The 17,500-nt window shown below is 42.7% G+C and overlaps 1 protein-coding gene and 2 long non-coding RNA genes across 18 annotated transcripts in view; all 3 read left to right on the top strand.

Moving 5' to 3' along the window:
* The window catches only part of LOC117498922 (isocitrate dehydrogenase [NAD] subunit alpha, mitochondrial-like), a gene marked incomplete at its 5' end in the record, with an annotated part of 17,221 nt that extends 2,796 nt beyond the window's left edge, over positions 1 to 14,425 (top strand). Inside the window, 7 exon segments of the mRNA XM_034151114.1 lie at positions 941 to 1,128; positions 2,529 to 2,662; positions 5,038 to 5,140; positions 6,293 to 6,357; positions 9,838 to 9,922; positions 10,174 to 10,326; positions 13,907 to 14,425. Of these exon segments, the coding sequence (XP_034007005.1) occupies positions 941 to 1,128; positions 2,529 to 2,662; positions 5,038 to 5,140; positions 6,293 to 6,357; positions 9,838 to 9,922; positions 10,174 to 10,326; positions 13,907 to 13,987 (809 nt within the window).
* On the top strand, positions 10,343 to 12,277 carry LOC117498927. Of its 15 annotated transcripts, none has more exons than XR_004557626.1 (4): positions 10,343 to 11,271; positions 11,417 to 11,627; positions 11,754 to 11,811; positions 12,178 to 12,277. It is a non-coding gene; the product is annotated as an uncharacterized LOC117498927 (long non-coding RNA). The 15 variants fall into 15 exon arrangements; XR_004557632.1 differs by lacking the exons at positions 11,754 to 11,811; positions 12,178 to 12,277 and having other exon boundaries at positions 10,343 to 10,751; positions 10,800 to 10,876; positions 10,944 to 11,271; positions 11,417 to 11,738; XR_004557635.1 differs by lacking the exons at positions 11,754 to 11,811; positions 12,178 to 12,277 and having other exon boundaries at positions 10,343 to 10,924; positions 10,973 to 11,059; positions 11,118 to 11,271; positions 11,417 to 11,738.
* On the top strand, positions 12,583 to 13,900 carry LOC117498962. 2 transcript variants are annotated; one of them, XR_004557639.1, is made up of 4 exons: positions 12,583 to 13,037; positions 13,112 to 13,150; positions 13,529 to 13,624; positions 13,730 to 13,900. It is a non-coding gene; the product is annotated as an uncharacterized LOC117498962 (long non-coding RNA). The 2 variants fall into 2 exon arrangements; XR_004557638.1 differs by having other exon boundaries at positions 13,529 to 13,900.
* Positions 14,426 to 17,500: the final 3,075 nt, after the last annotated feature.

Here is a 17,500-nt window from a genome sequence, read left to right as displayed (position 1 = left end):
CAAGACCCGCATCAGAAAGCTTTTGAATGGTGATACCTTTCCAGTTGGTCTACCTGCTCTTCACGTAGCTCTGCATGTCGTCCTTTAGGTGCTCTCTGGAGATAGGCACTGCTCAATCCACTCCTCCATAGTGAGACCCCCCCCCCCTCAATCCACTCCTCCATAGTGAGACCCCCCCCCCCTCAATCCACTCCTCCATAGTGAGACCCCCCCCCCTCAATCCACTCCTCCATAGTGAGACCCCCCCGGAGGTCCAAGTTAACCTTACATGTTTCCATCTTAAGCTTTGTAAGTTTGTTTCGTAACGGACTAAATGTAAATATATTTATAAAACGGACAAGTCAAATCAAGCAATCTGATTGGTCGATAGCGTTTTTGCGGACCTTTTTGATTACAGATTTGAAAACATGGTTGCTTGCTTTAAAAGTAGCACACTTCATGATGTCAGACCTTGGGAAGTATCTAGATACCCCTGCCCTCATGCCAAAGGAACTGCACACTGAATATGTTTTGCCGTTTGAAGTCTATGTCTGGACCGCTGCGTGAAAAGGAGGGTTTCTGCCCCGTTACTTCTCCGCTGTTTTCTTGTCCCAGTTTGAAAAGCAAGCAGCATGCTGTTTGCTTTTCAGACCAACTGTACACTGTTAAATCGACCAGACTTCTTTCTGCAGATGTGAGCGTCCTTAACAACGGTCAATACGTCCTTGCTGCACATGATCCCTTACATGTTTCTTGAGCTTTGTTAGTTAGTTAGTTTCCTAACGGACGAAATGTAACAGCTGTAGTTTTTCTCAGACGTGGAGGGATACTGACTTGTTGTGAAAAGTAACTACAATTCTACCCGTGGTATACGCTCATTATATCACGGCTAAGAACCAATCAGATTGCTTGATTTGACTTGTCCGTTTTATAAATATATATATGTATTGATCTCTCTCAGGCCCCCTGAAGACCCCCATCGCGGCCGGGCACCCCTCCATGAACCTTCTGCTCAGAAAGACCTTCGATCTCTACGCCAACGTGCGGCCGTGCGTCTCCATCGAGGGATACAAGACTCCGTACACCGACGTGAACCTGGTGACCATCAGAGAGAACACTGAGGGGGAGTACAGTGGGATAGAGCACCTGGTGAGACACACACACACACACACACACACACACACACACACACACACACACACACACACACACACACACACACACACACACACACACACACACACACACACACACACACACACACACACACACACACACACACACACACACACACACACACACACACACACACACACACACACACACACACACACACACACACACACACACACACACACACACACAGGTCAGCAGACTGTCAGCTAGCTCCGTCATTTCTTTCTGGTCATAGTTTTTTATGTTAATTCCATTCAAAACATATATATTGAATTCCTTCACTTGCATAGTTTGTGCAAACTATTAAACCAAAGTAAAGTGTTGTTATTTATAAGCTAATAGTTTGGTAGAAATGTTCATTCTTAAGTGTTAGACATTATATAAACATCTAATCAACGCAGTCCCACAGAAACGTCCTGTGTCCCACGTGCTGCTCGCTCTGATCGTCTCGTTCAGAGTCTTGTTAGCATCCGTTTGAAATCTGATTTATAATAATATTAATATTTCTGATATTTGATGTGGTAGAATAGGTAATAAAGCTGAGAGAGACTCAGGCGCTGCTCCTCTGGAGGGTAAGACCTGAACCTGTCAGCTGATCACATGATAATCTGACCTGCTTTAGCGTTAGCTTAGCATTAAACAGGAAGCTGAGCTGTGTTCAGACCCAGCGCAAAATCAACCTCAGGGTTTTTCTGCTGATATTTAAAGTGACTCTGTGAGTTTAATATAATATTCTTTCTCCTAACTTCTTTTATCTCGGATAATATTCAAGATTTCAGGGTCTTTTTCTTTTATTTCAGTGAATATTAGGAATAGGGTTCTCTTTTGTTTTATTTGTAATTTTTATTTGAGTAAAAGTGTATTTTTTTAAATTTATGAATTATTCTTATTTTTTATTTACAACTTTAACTAAATATTCAAATTGTTCTCCAAATGTTACGACTTTATTTCAGGGAATATTTTTGATTTGTTTTCTTACATTTCTAAATTCTTTTTTAGACAATATTTAATTATGTTTGTCTTTAATTTAAAACTTTAATTTAACATTTATTTTTTTCTCCTACATTTTTAACATTTAAATATTAATTAAAATCCAAGTATTTCTGTTCATTTTTAGTCTTTATATGATTTAAATCCCTCTGGTCTGAGTTCAGCGATCAGCTGGCAGTCTGTGGATGTGATGTCACTTCCTGTGGCTGTGATGGTGATGATGTCACTTCCTGTCTGTTCCCTGATGTTCTTTATGAAGTCCGTCTTCATTCCTGTTGTTTTTCCCTTTTTGGAATGAACACTTTTCGTTACTCTTCAGATGCATCTCCTCCCCTTCCTCCTCCACTTCCTCTTCATCTTCTTCTTCTCCTCTTGTTCCTCAGATCGTGGAAGGCGTGGTTCAGAGCATCAAACTGATCACGGAGGACGCCAGTCGACGCATCGCAGAATACGCCTTCGAATACGCCCGAAACAATCAGAGGAGCAGCGTGACGGCCGTTCATAAGGCCAACATCATGTGAGTGAAACAATCAATAATATACATATACTGGGTTAACATCATGAGAGTGAAACAATCAATAATATACATATACTGGGTTAACATCATGAGAGAGAAACAATCAATAATATACATATACTGGGTTAACATCATGTGAGTGAAACAATCAATAATATACATATACTGGGTTAACATCATGAGAGAGAAACAATCAATAATATACATATACTGGGTTAACATCATGAGAGAGAAACAATCAATAATATCATCAATACTGGGTTAACATCATGAGAGAGAAACAATCAATAATATCATCAATACTGGGTTAACATCATGAGAGAGAAACAATCAATAATATCATCAATACTGGGTTAACATCATGAGAGAGAAACAATCAATAATATCATCAATACTGGGTTAACATCATGAGAGAGAGAAACAATCAATAATATCATCAATACTGGGTTAACATCGTGTGAGAGAAACAATCAATAATATCATCAATACTGGGTTAACATCGTGTGAGAGAAACAATCAATAATATCATCAATACTGGGTTAACATCATGAGAGAGAAACAATCAATAATATCATCAATACTGGGTTAACATCGTGTGAGAGAAACAATCAATAATATCATCAATACTGGGTTAACATCGTGTGAGAGAAACAATCAATAATATCATCAATACTGGGTTAACATCATGAGAGAGAAACAATCAATAATATCATCAATACTGGGTTAACATCATGAGAGTGAAACAATCAATAATATCATCAATACTGGGTTAACATCATGAGAGAGAAACAATCAATAATATCATCAATACTGGGTTAACATCGTGAGAGAGAAACAATCAATAATATCATCAATACTGGGTTAACATCATGTGAGAGAAACAATCAATAATATCATCAATACTGGGTTAACATCATGAGAGAGAAACAATCAATAATATCATCAATACTGGGTTAACATCGTGTGAGAGAAACAATCAATAATATCATCAATACTGGGTTAACATCATGAGAGTGAAACAATCAATAATATCATCAATACTGGGTTAACATCATGAGAGAGAAACAATCAATAATATCATCAATACTGGGTTAACATCATGAGAGAGAAACAATCAATAATATACATATACTGGGTTAACATCATGAGAGAGAAACAATCAATAATATCATCAATACTGGGTTAACATCATGAGAGAGAAACAATCAATAATATCATCAATACTGGGTTAACATCATGAGAGAGAAACAATCAATAATATCATCAATACTGGGTTAACATCATGAGAGAGAAACAATCAATAATATCATCAATACTGGGTTAACATCATGAGAGAGAGAAACAATCAATAATATCATCAATACTGGGTTAACATCGTGTGAGAGAAACAATCAATAATATCATCAATACTGGGTTAACATCGTGTGAGAGAAACAATCAATAATATCATCAATACTGGGTTAACATCATGAGAGAGAAACAATCAATAATATCATCAATACTGGGTTAACATCGTGTGAGAGAAACAATCAATAATATCATCAATACTGGGTTAACATCGTGTGAGAGAAACAATCAATAATATCATCAATACTGGGTTAACATCATGAGAGAGAAACAATCAATAATATCATCAATACTGGGTTAACATCATGAGAGAGAGAAACAATCAATAATATCATCAATACTGGGTTAACATCATGAGAGAGAAACAATCAATAATATCATCAATACTGGGTTAACATCGTGAGAGAGAAACAATCAATAATATCATCAATACTGGGTTAACATCGTGAGAGAGAAACAATCAATAATATCATCAATACTGGGTTAACATCGTGAGAGAGAAACAATCAATAATATCATCAATACTGGGTTAACATCATGAGAGAGAAACAATCAATAATATCATCAATACTGGGTTAACATCGTGAGAGAGAAACAATCAATAATATCATCAATACTGGGTTAACATTGTGTGTGTGTGTGTGTGTGTGGTGTGTGTGTGTGTGTGTGTGTGTGTGGTGTGGTGTGTGTGTGTGTGGTGTGTGTGTGGTGTGTGTGTGTGTGTGTGTGTGGTGTGTGTGTGTGTGTGTGTGTGTGTGTGTGTGTGTGTGTGTGTGTGTGTGTGTGTGTGTGTGTGTGTGTGTGTGTGTGTGGTGTGTGTGTGTGTGTGGTGTGTGTGTGTGTGTGTGTGTGTGTGGTGTGTGTGTGTGTGTGTGTGTGTGTGTGTGTGTGTGTGTGTGTGTGTGTGTGTGTGTGTGTGTGTGTGTGTGTGTGTGTGTGTGTGTGTGTGTGTGTGTGTGTGTGTGTGTGTGTGTGTGTGTGTGTGTGTGTGTGTGTGTGTGTGTGTGTGTGTGTGTGTGTGTGTGTAGGCGGATGTCAGACGGTCTGTTTCTCAGGAAGTGTCGTGAAGTTGCTGAGAACTACAAAGACATCAAGTTCACTGAGATGTACCTGGACACCGTGTGCCTCAACGTGAGAGGACTCTTTAAAGTAGAGACACTACATACTGCTATACACCTGAACATCAGCAGGAGAGGACTCTTTAAAGTAGAGAGAACTCTTTAAAGTAGAGACACTACATACTGATATACACCTGAACATCAGCGGGAGAGGACTCTTTAAAGTAGAGACACTACATACTGATATACACCTGAACATCAGCGGGAGAGGACTCTTTAAAGTAGAGACACTACATACTGATATACACCTGAACATCAGCGGGAGAGGACTCTTTAAAGTAGAGACACTACATACTGATATACACCTGAACATCAGCGGGAGAGGACTCTTTAAAGTAGAGACACTACATACTGATATACACCTGAACATCAGCGGGAGAGGACTCTTTAAAGTAGAGACACTACATACTGATATACACCTGAACATCAGCAGGAGAGGACTCTTTAAAGTAGAGACTCTACATACTGATATACACCTGAACATCAGCAGGAGAGGACTCTTTAAAGTAGAGACACTACATACTGATATACACCTGAACATCAGCAGGAGAGGACTCTTTAAAGTAGAGACACTGCATACTGATATACACCTGAACATCAGCGGGAGAGGACTCTTTAAAGTAGAGACACTACATACTGATATACACCTGAACATCAGCAGGAGAGGACTCTTTAAAGTAGAGACACTACATACTGATATACACCTGAACATCAGCGGGAGAGGACTCTTTAAAGTAGAGACACTACATACTGATATACACCTGAACATCAGCAGGAGAGGACTCTTTAAGTAGAGACACTACATACTGATATACACCTGAACATCAGCGGGAGAGGACTCTTTAAAGTAGAGACACTACATACTGATATACACCTGAACATCAGCAGGAGAGGACTCTTTAAAGTAGAGACACTACATACTGATATACACCTGAACATCAGCAGGAGAGGACTCTTTAAAGTAGAGACACTACATACTGATATACACCTGAACATCAGCAGGAGAGGACTCTTTAAAGTAGAGACACTACATACTGATATACACCTGAACATCAGCGGGAGAGGACTCTTTAAAGTAGATATTAAGAATGAGAGTATGTTAATGGTTTGAACAGATGTATTGATGATGTATTGATGATGTATTGATGATGTATTGATGTTTCAGATGGTACAGGATCCCACTCAGTTCGACGTGCTCGTGATGCCGAACCTGTACGGAGACATCCTCAGGTCAGATCTTTAATAATAACCCTCTCACTTAAGATATGTTTGATAACTGTTAGAAAACTATCCCTGGTCCCCTTCTTGAGCTTCAACCTCAGGATCCATGTATTTGTGATCCTCTCCAGAATGGAAGGAGTCATCACATACAGAGCATCAACTAGTTCCTTTTTCTCAAAAATCAGATTTATTTTTAAGAATCTTGACTTTTTCTAAAACAATCTGACTTTTTCTAAAATAATCTGACTTTTTCTAAAAAAATCTGACTTTCTAAAAAAAATCTGACTTTTTCTAAAAAAATCACAAAATTCAGATTTTTTTCTCAAAAATCTGACTTTTTCTCAAAATCCTGACTTTTTCCACAAAATCTCAAAATCCTGATTTATTCTCAAAAATCAGACTTATTCTCAAAAATCAGACTTTTTCTCAAAAATCAGACTTTTTCTCAAAAATCAGATTTTTGAGAAAGTCTGTTTTTTTTTCTCAACATTTTGACTTTTTCTCAAAATCCCCCAAAAATCTGACTTTTTCAAAAAAAAACACAAAATTATGATTTTTTCTCAAAATTATAATTTTTTCAAAAAAATATCTGACTTTTTTTCTCAAAATTTTGACTTTTTCTCAACGTCTCAAAAATGAATGACTTAAAAATAATAATAATCCCTGGTCCCCGGCTTGAGCTTCAATCTCAGGATCCATGTATCTGTGATCCTCTCCAGAATGGAAGTAGTCATCACATACAGAGCATCAACTAGTTCCTGAACAGTGTCCTTCACATGCTGATATCCAAGAGAGGGAGTTACACAGTCACAAGATGGAGGAATAGAAAGCAGTATTCAATGTTTACTTCAGATTAGCTCCACGTCAGAAATGAGCATGCTTGTCATATGTCTATCTCCATAGAGGCTGAATCATCATGTTAATCACATAGCTATCATATGCCTCAAACAGTCCTGATGCTCTTCTAGGTAATCACACATCCTGTCATGTTCACAGCTACAGTTGGGATACCTTTGGTATCAGATAAGATGAGAGATGAGAGATAAGAAGCACTTTATTGATCCCAATTTGGTAAATGTTTGCGTTGCAGCATTAAAAGAAATAGCATTGGACAATACAAATTAAAAGACTAGAAATAAACAAAAGTAGAAAATATACATGTTGCATTTACAAATGAACAATAACAAAAACCAGATATAAAGCAAGGTATTAAATCCAGAAGTGTGAGGGATGCATATTGAACTGAATGATGTGAATCCAGAAGTGTGAGGGATGCATATTGAACTGAATGATGTGAATCCAGAAGTGTGTGAGGGATGCATATTGAACTGAATGATGTGAATACAGAAGTGTGAGGGATGCATATTGAACTGAATGATGTGAATACAGAAGTGTGTGAGGGATGCATATTGAACTGAATGATGTGAATACAGAGTGTGTGAGGGATGCATATTGAACTGAATGATGTGAATACAGAAGTGTGAGGGATGCATATTGAACTGAATGATGTGAATACAGAAGTGTGTGAGGGATGCATATTGAACTGAATGATGTGAATACAGAAGTGTGAGGGATGCATATTGAACTGAATGATGTGAATCCAGAAGTGTGTGAGGGATGCATATTGAACTGAATGATGTGAATACAGAAGTGTGTGAGGGATGCATATTGAACTGAATGATGTGAATACAGAAGTGTGTGAGGGATGCATATTGAACTGAATGATGTGAATACAGAAGTGTGTGAGGGATGCATATTGAACTGAATGATGTGAATACAGAAGTGTGAGGGATGCATATTGAACTGAATAATGTGAATACAGAAGTGTGTGAGGGATGCATATTGAACTGAATGATGTGAATACAGAAGTGTGTGAGGGATGCATATTGAACTGAATGATGTGAATACAGAAGTGTGTGAGGGATGCATATTGAACTGAATAATATACAGTTGAGGCCTAAGTTATTAGCCCCCCAGGAGTTATGGAACATTTTCCTAAAATTCTTCCCAATGTTTCCAGCATTGATAAAACTTGATATAATCAAACATTCTCCAGTGCTATTTAGTAGCTTGTGGTACTTTTTGGGAAATAAAATAAGATTTTAGGCTCGCTTTATATCAAATATAGTGAAAAATGGGTTGGTCAAAAATATTAGCCCCCAGGCCCTTAATAGTCAATAGTGCACCTTTTCTGAGCCACAACTGACAACAACCTCTTAGAGTAGTTCTTCACTAGGTTGGCACAGGTCTCTTGAGGGATCAATGTTTGATTATATCAAGTTTTATCAATGCTGGAAACATTGGGAAGAATTTTAGGAAAATGTTCCATAACTCCTGGGGGGCTAATAACTTAGGCCTCAACTGTACATACAGAAGTGTGTGAGGGATGATATTGAACTGAAGTATGTGAGGGATGCATATTGAACTGAATGATGTACGGCAGCGGTTTTCAAAGTGTGAGGCGCGCCTCCCCTGGGGGGCGCCAGAGAGCTTCAGGGGAGGCGCAGCGGGAGAAAAAAATAACGAGAAACAGTGAAATCTAGCGAGTTAACTTCTGCTAACTTTATGCGAGCGGCAACATGGATCGATTTTTAGTGAAGTTACCTAAAGTGAAAGAGGAGACAGCGTCTGGCAGAAAACGACAGCTTTGTTTTGTGGCTCATCGGACATTTATGAGAGAAAGTCTCTAATGTCCAAGTGCAAGTGAATGCAGCACAATACGCAAGCCTTGTTACCCCTCCCCCGGCCCTGGCGCGACCGAGGAAATGTGATTGGCGGCAATATCATTTGAACGGGACGGCGCATTCGGACCCAAGTACACAGAAGAAATGAGGTGCGGTCTACAATGACAGAGAAGAGCCTGTCAGTGTGGCTGACTCAGCATTAAATCAAAACGCACTAAAGTTTTGGATCTTAATACGTTTGTGAGGCGTTTTGCTGAACAAGATGGTAATCGCCGCATTCAGCTGTTATAGGCATGCCAACTTGATGCTCTGCTCACGGATGACTCGATGAGCATAACAAACTGTTAAGATGATGACCTTATGTGTGTAAATATATTTCTTTGTGGGGGTCTGCCCCCAAAAAACTGTTTTAACTCTTGAGAAAGTCAAATAAGACGGTGTGTAAAACTACACTGCCCAGACAAAAAAAAGTAACCACTTTGATTTAACTAGGCCAGGTAAGGGCATTCCACTGGATAATAATACCCCTGCATTATAGCAACAACAATAATAATAATAATAATAATAATAATAATAATAATAATAATAATAATAATAATAATAATAATAGCAATAATAATTGGGAGGGGGGGCGCGGCTGTTCTTATGTTCTCTGAGGGGAGGCTCACCTTCCCACACTTTGAAAACCCCTGGTGTACGGTGTGATTAAGAGAAGCTGGAGCAGAGGGTCTGGAGCGAGAGCTGTTCTCTGAGACTGGAACCTTCAGTGCAATCTATATATTAATATGTGATGTATTGATCCCAGTGATCTGTGTGCCGGGCTGATCGGAGGACTCGGAGTCACGCCCAGCGGAAACATTGGAGCCAACGGAGTCGCCATCTTTGAATCGGTTCGTTTTCCTTCAATTTATTTCACTTTTATATTTTTACGTTCATTTGAACATGAGTTGGATATTAAACCTTTAGCACTGAAGAAAACTCATGCATTATAGTATATATAATGATGTTGTGGTGTGTTCAGGTGCATTATAGTATATATAATGATGTTGTGGTGTGTTCAGGTGCATTATAGTATATATAATGATGTTGTGGTGTGTTCAGGTGCATTATAGTATATATAATGATGTTGTGGTGTGTTCAGGTGCACGGCACTGCCCCGGACATCGCAGGCCTGGACATGGCGAACCCAACGGCTCTTATTCTCAGCGCGGTGATGATGCTGCGTCACATGGGACTGCACGACATCGGGAACAACATCCAGAACGCCTGCTTCGACACCATCAGGGACAAGAAGGTGAGACAGAGTGAGACAGGGACAAGAGGGTGAGACGGAGTGAGACAGGGACAAGAAGGTGAGACGGAGTGAGACAGGGACAAGAAGGTGAGACGGAGTGAGACAGGGACAAGAAGGTGAGACGGAGTGAGACAGGGACAAGAAGGTGAGACGGAGTGAGACAGGGACAAGAAGGTGAGACGGAGTGAGACAGGGACAAGAAGGTGAGACGGAGTGAGACAGGGACAAGAAGGTGAGACAGGGACAAGAGGGTGAGACGGAGTGAGACAGGGACAAGAGGGTGAGACGGAGTGAGACAGGGACAAGAAGGTGAGACAGGGACAAGAAGGTGAGACGGAGTGAGACAGGGACAAGAAGGTGAGACGGAGTGAGACAGGGACAAGAAGGTGAGACGGAGTGAGACAGGGACAAGAGGGTGAGACGGAGTGAGACAGGGACAAGAAGGTGAGACGAAGTGAGACAGAGACAAGAAGGTGAGACAGGGACAAGAAGGTGAGACGGAGTGAGACAGGGACAAGAAGGTGAGACGGAGTGAGACAGGGACAAGAAGGTGAGACAGGGACAAGAAGGTGAGACGGAGTGAGACAGGGACAAGAGGGTGAGACAGGGACAAGAAGGTGAGACGGAGTGAGACGGGGACAAGAAGGTGAGACGGAGTGAGACAGGGACAAAAAGGTGAGACGGAGTTAGACAGGGACAAGAGGGTGAGACGGAGTGAGACAGGGACAAGAAGGTGAGACGGAGTGAGACAGGGACAAGAGGGTGAGACGGAGTGAGACAGGGACAAGAAGGTGAGACAGGGACAAGAAGGTGAGACGGAGTGAGACAGGGACAAGGGGGTGAGACGGAGTGAGACAGGGACAAGAAGGTGAGACGGAGAGAGACAGGGACAAGAGGGTGAGACGGAGTGAGACAGGGACAAGAAGGTGAGACAGGGACAAGAAGGTGAGACGGAGTGAGACAGGGACAAGAGGGTGAGACGGAGTGAGACAGGGACAAGAAGGTGAGACGGAGAGAGACAGGGACAAGAAGGTGAGACGGAGAGAGACAGGGACAAGAAGGTGAGACGGAGTGAGACGGGGACAAGAAGGTGAGACGGAGTGAGACAGGGACAAGAGGGTGAGACAGGGACAAGAAGGTGAGACGGAGTGAGACAGGGACAAGAAGGTGAGACAGGGACAAGAAGGTGAGACGGGGACAAGAAGGTGAGACGAGTGAGACAGGGACAAGAAGGTGAGACGGAGTGAGACAGGGACAAGAAGGTGAGACGGAGTGAGACAGGGACAAGAAGGTGAGACGGAGTGAGACAGGGACAAGAGGGTGAGACGGAGTGAGACAGGGACAAGAGGGTGAGACGGAGTGAGACAGGGAGAAGAGGGTGAGACGGAGTGAGACAGGGACAAGAAGGTGAGACAGGGGACAAGAAGGTGAGACGGAGTGAGACAGGGACAAGAGGGTGAGACGGAGTGAGACAGGGACAAGAAGGTGAGACGGAGAGAGACAGGGACAAGAAGGTGAGACGGAGAGAGACAGGGACAAGAAGGTGAGACGGAGTGAGACGGGGACAAGAAGGTGAGACGGAGTGAGACAGGGACAAGAGGGTGAGACAGGGACAAGAAGGGTGAGACGGAGTGAGACAGGGACAAGAAGGTGAGACAGGGACAAGAAGGTGAGACGGGGACAAGAAGGTGAGACGAGTGAGACAGGGACAAGAAGGTGAGACGGAGTGAGACAGGGACAAGAAGGTGAGACGGAGTGAGACAGGGACAAGAAGGTGAGACGGAGTGAGACAGGGACAAGAAGGTGAGACGGAGTGAGACAGGGACAAGAAGGTGAGACAGGGACAAGAAGGTGAGACGGAGTGAGACGGAGTGAGACAGGGACAAGAAGGTGAGACGGAGTGAGACAGGGACAAGAGGGTGAGACGGAGTGAGACAGGGACAAGAAGGTGAGACGGAGTGAGACAGGGACAAGAGGGTGAGACGGAGTGAGACAGGGACAAGAAGGTGAGACAGGGACAAGAAGGTGAGACGGAGTGAGACAGGGACAAGAGGGTGAGACGGAGTGAGACAGGGACAAGAAGGTGAGACGGAGAGAGACAGGGACAAGAAGGTGAGACGGAGTGAGACAGGGACAAGAAGGTGAGACGGAGTGAGACGGACAAGAAGGTGAGACGGAGTGAGACAGGGACAAGAAGGTGAGACGGAGTGAGACAGGGACAAGAGGGTGAGACGGAGTGAGACAGGGACAAAGAAGGTGAGACGGAGTGAGACAGGGACAAGAGGGTGAGACGGAGTGAGACAGGGACAAGAAGGTGAGACAGGGACAAGAAGGTGAGACGGAGTGAGCCGGGGACAAGAAGGTGAGACAGGGACAAGAAGGTGAGACGGAGTGAGACGGGGACAAGAAGGTGAGACGAGTGAGACAGGGACAAGAAGGTGAGACGGAGTGAGACGGGGACAAGAAGGTGAGACGAGTGAGACAGGGACAAGAAGGTGAGACGGAGTGAGACAGGGACAAGAAGGTGAGACGGAGTGAGACAGGGACAAGAAGGTGAGACGGAGTGAGACAATAAGGTGAGACAGGGACAAGAAGGTGAGACGGAGTGAGACGGAGTGAGACAGGGACAAGAAGGTGAGACGGAGTGAGACAGGGACAAGAGGGTGAGACGGAGTGAGACAGGGACAAGAAGGTGAGACAGGGACAAGAAGGTGAGACAGGGACAAGAGGTGAGACGGAGTGACAGGGACAAGAGGGTGAGACGAGTGAGACAGGGACAAGGAAGGTGAGACGGAGTGAGACAGGGACAAGAGGGTGAGACGGAGTGAGACAGGACAAGAAGGTGAGACAGGGACAAGAAGGTGAGACGGAGTGAGACGGGGACAAGAGGGTGAGACGAAGGAGTGAGACAGTGACGAAGAGGTGAGACGGAGAGAGACAGGGACAAGAAGGTGAGACGGAGTGAGACAGGGACAAGAAGGTGAGACGGAGTGAGACGGACAAGAAGGTGAGACGGAGTGAGACAGGGACAAGAAGGTGAGACGGAGTGAGACAGGGACAAGAAGGGTGAGACGGAGTGAGACAGGGGACAAGAGGGTGAGACGGAGTGAGACAGGGACAAGAAGGTGAGACGGAGTGAGACAGGGACAAGAGGGTGAGACAGGGACAAGAAGGTGAGACGGAGTGAGACAGGGACAAGAAGGTGAGACAGGGACAAGAAGGTGAGACGGAGTGAGACAGGGACAAGAGGGTGAGACAGGGACAAGAAGGTGAGACGGAGTGAGACAGGGACAAGAAGGTGAGACAGGGACAAGAAGGTGAGACGGAGTGAGACGGGGACAAGAAGGTGAGACGAGTGAGACAGGGACAAGAAGGTGAGACTGAGTGAGACAGGGACAAGAAGGTGAGACGGAGTGAGACAGGGACAAGAAGGTGAGACAGGGAGTCATCTTAGCCTAATTTTAGCCCTATTTTAGCCTATTTTACTATACTACTGTTTGCACCATGGAATCAGTGTTGTCTGATTGTGGGGATGATGACTGTGTGTGTGTGTGTGCGTGTGCGTGTGTGTGTGTCTCAGGTGCTAACCAAGGACCTCGGAGGAAACTCTAAATGTTCCGAGTTCACCGACGATATCTGCCGTCGCATCCAAGACATGTGATCCCAGCAGGGGGCGCCACTGAGCAGAGAGACCCCAAATACACCTGATCATCTTCATGTATTGTTTTCTGTATGAAATGGAGAAACACCTGATCTCTTGTATGTTTCCATGGAGACGTCCTGCTTCCTGTTCATATCGGGGTGTTTTGGGGTTTTCCTGCTTCCTTTCGGCGAACACCATGAAACATTCACAGCCAAGATACGCACAATGTCACACGACCAAGAGTTTACTCAGATATCCAGATATCATTCTGATAATAGTTGTTTTAGTTTTCAGCACTCCCCTGATGATAGGTAGATGATGGACAGATCTGTTTCAGCACTCTGATGATAGGTAGATGATGGACAGATCTGTTTGTAACGGTCATCTGGTGTAACTTATTTATTCTGTTCCTGCTTCCTCTGTTTCTACATTAATAAACGCTGTGGAGAGAACTGAGCTCTGTGTCTCTTTCATGACCGGACACACAACAAGAGACACTTTGAATACAGGACACACAACAAGAGACACTTTAATGACAGGACACACAACAAGAGACACTTTAATGACAGGACACACAACAAGAGACACTTTAATGACAGACACACAAAAGAGACACTTTAATGACAGGACACACAACAAGAGACACTTTAATGACAGGACACACAACAAGAGACACTTTAATGACAGGACACACAACAAGAGACACTTTAATGACAGGGACACACAAACAAGAGACACTTTAATGACAGGACACACACAAGAGACACTTTAATGACAGGACACACAACAAGAGACACTTTAATGACAGGACACACAACAAGAGACACTTTGATGACAGGACACACAACAAGAGACACTTTGATGACAGGACACACAACAAGAGACACTTTGAAGACAGGACACACAACAAGAGACACTTTAATGACAGGACACACAACAAGAGACACTTTGAAGACAGGACACACAACAAGAGACACTTTGATGACAGGACACACAACAAGAGACACTTTAATGACAGGACACACAACAAGAGACACTTTGATGACAGGACACACAACAACAAGAGACACTTTGATGACAGGACACACAACAAGAGACACTTTGATGACAGGACACACAACAACAAGAGACACTTTGATGACAGGACACACAAGAGACACTTTAATGACAGGACACAACAAGAGACACTTTGATGACAGGACACACAACAAGAGACACTTTAATGACAGGACACACAACAAGAGACACTTTGATGACAGGACACACAAGAGACACTTTAAGACAGGACACAACAAGATACACTTTGATGACAGGACACACAACAAGAGACACTTTGAAGACAGGACACACAACAAGAGACACTTTAATGACAGGACACAACAACAAGAGACACTTTAATGACAGGACACACAACAAGAGACACTTTGAAGACAGGACACACAAGAGACACTTTAATGACAGGACACACAACAAGAGACACTTTAATGACAGGACACAACAAGAGACACTTTAATGACAGGACACACAAGAGACACTTTAATGACAGGACACACAACAAGAGACACTTTAATGACAGGACACAACAAGAGACACTTTAATGACAGGACACACAAGAGACACTTTAATGACAGGACACAACAAGAGACACTTTAATGACAGGACACACAACAAGAGACACTTTAATGACAGGACACACAACAAGAGACACTTTGATGACAGGACACACAACAAGAGACACTTTAATGACAGGACACACAAGAGACACTTTAATGACAGGACACACAAGAGACACTTTAATGACAGGACACACAAGAGACACTTTAATGACAGGACACACAAGAGACACTTTAATGACAGGACACACAAGAGACACTTTAATGACAGGACACAACAAGAGACACTTTGATGACAGGACACAAGAGACACTTTAATGACAGGACACACAACAAGAGACACTTTAATGACAGGACACACAACAAGAGACACTTTAATGACAGGACACACAACAAGAGACACTTTAATGACAGGACACACAACAACAAGAGACACTTTAATGACAGGACACACAACAAGAGACACTTTAATGACAGGACACACAACAAGATACACTTTGAAGACAGGACACAACAACAAGATACACTTTGAAGACAGGACACAACAAGAGACACTTTAATGACAGGACACACAACAAGATACACTTTGAAGACAGGACACAACAACAAGATACACTTTAATGACAGGACACACAACAAGAGACACTTTAATGACAGGACACACAACAAGATACACTTTGAAGACAGGACACACAACAAGATACACTTTGAAGACAGGACACACAACAATAAGAGACACTTTGAAGACAGGACACACAACAAGAGACACTTTAATGACAGGACACACAACAAGAGACACTTTGATGACAGGACACACAACAAGAGACACTTTGATGACAGGACACACAACAAGAGACACTTTAATGACAGGACACACAACAAGAGACACTTTAATGACAGGACACACAACAAGAGACACTTTAATGACAGGACACACAACAAGAGACACTTTAATGACAGGACACACAAGAGACACTTTAATGACAGGACACACAAGAGACACTTTAATGACAGGACACACAAGAGACACTTTAATGACAGGACACACAGCAAGAGACACTTTAATGACAGGACACACAACAAGAGACTCTTTAATGACAGGACACACAACAAGAGACACTTTAAGACAGGACACACAACAAGAGACACTTTAATGACAGGACACACAACAAGAGACACTTTAATGACAGGACCACAACAAGAGACACTTTTGAGACAGGACACACAACAAGAGACACTTTAATGACAGGACACACAACAAGAGACACTTTAATGACAGGACACACAACAAGAGACACTTTAATGACAGGACACACAAGAGACACTTTAATGACAGGACACACAACAAGAGACACTTTGATGACAGGACACAACAAGAGACACTTTAATGACAGGACACACAAGAGACACTTTGATGACAGGACACAAGAAGAGACACTTTAATGACAGGACACACAAGAGATACTTTAATGACAGGACACACAACAAGAGACATTTAATGACAGGACCACACAAGAGACACTTTAATGACAGGACACACAACAAGAGACACTTTGATGACAGGACACACAAGAGACACTTTAATGACAGGACACACAACAAGAGACACTTTAATGACAGGACACACAACAAGAGACACTTTAATGACAGGACACACAAGAGACACTTTAATGACAGGACACACAACAAGAGACACTTTAATGACAGGACACACAACAAGAGACACTTTAATGACAGGACACACAACAAGAGACACTTTGATGACAGGACACACAACAAGAGACACTTTGAAGACAGGACACACAACAAGAGACACTTTGAAGACAGGACACACAACAAGAGACACTTTGAAGACAGGACACACAACAAGAGACACTTTGAAGACAGGACACAACAACAAGAGACACTTTGAAGACAG

The sequence above is a fragment of the Trematomus bernacchii genome, unplaced genomic scaffold (assembly GCF_902827165.1).
Source record: "Trematomus bernacchii unplaced genomic scaffold, fTreBer1.1, whole genome shotgun sequence".
Taxonomy (NCBI): Eukaryota; Metazoa; Chordata; class Actinopteri; order Perciformes; family Nototheniidae; genus Trematomus; species Trematomus bernacchii.
The sequence above is the reverse complement of the archived record's forward strand: the minus strand, read 5'-3'. Positions and strand labels throughout refer to the sequence as shown.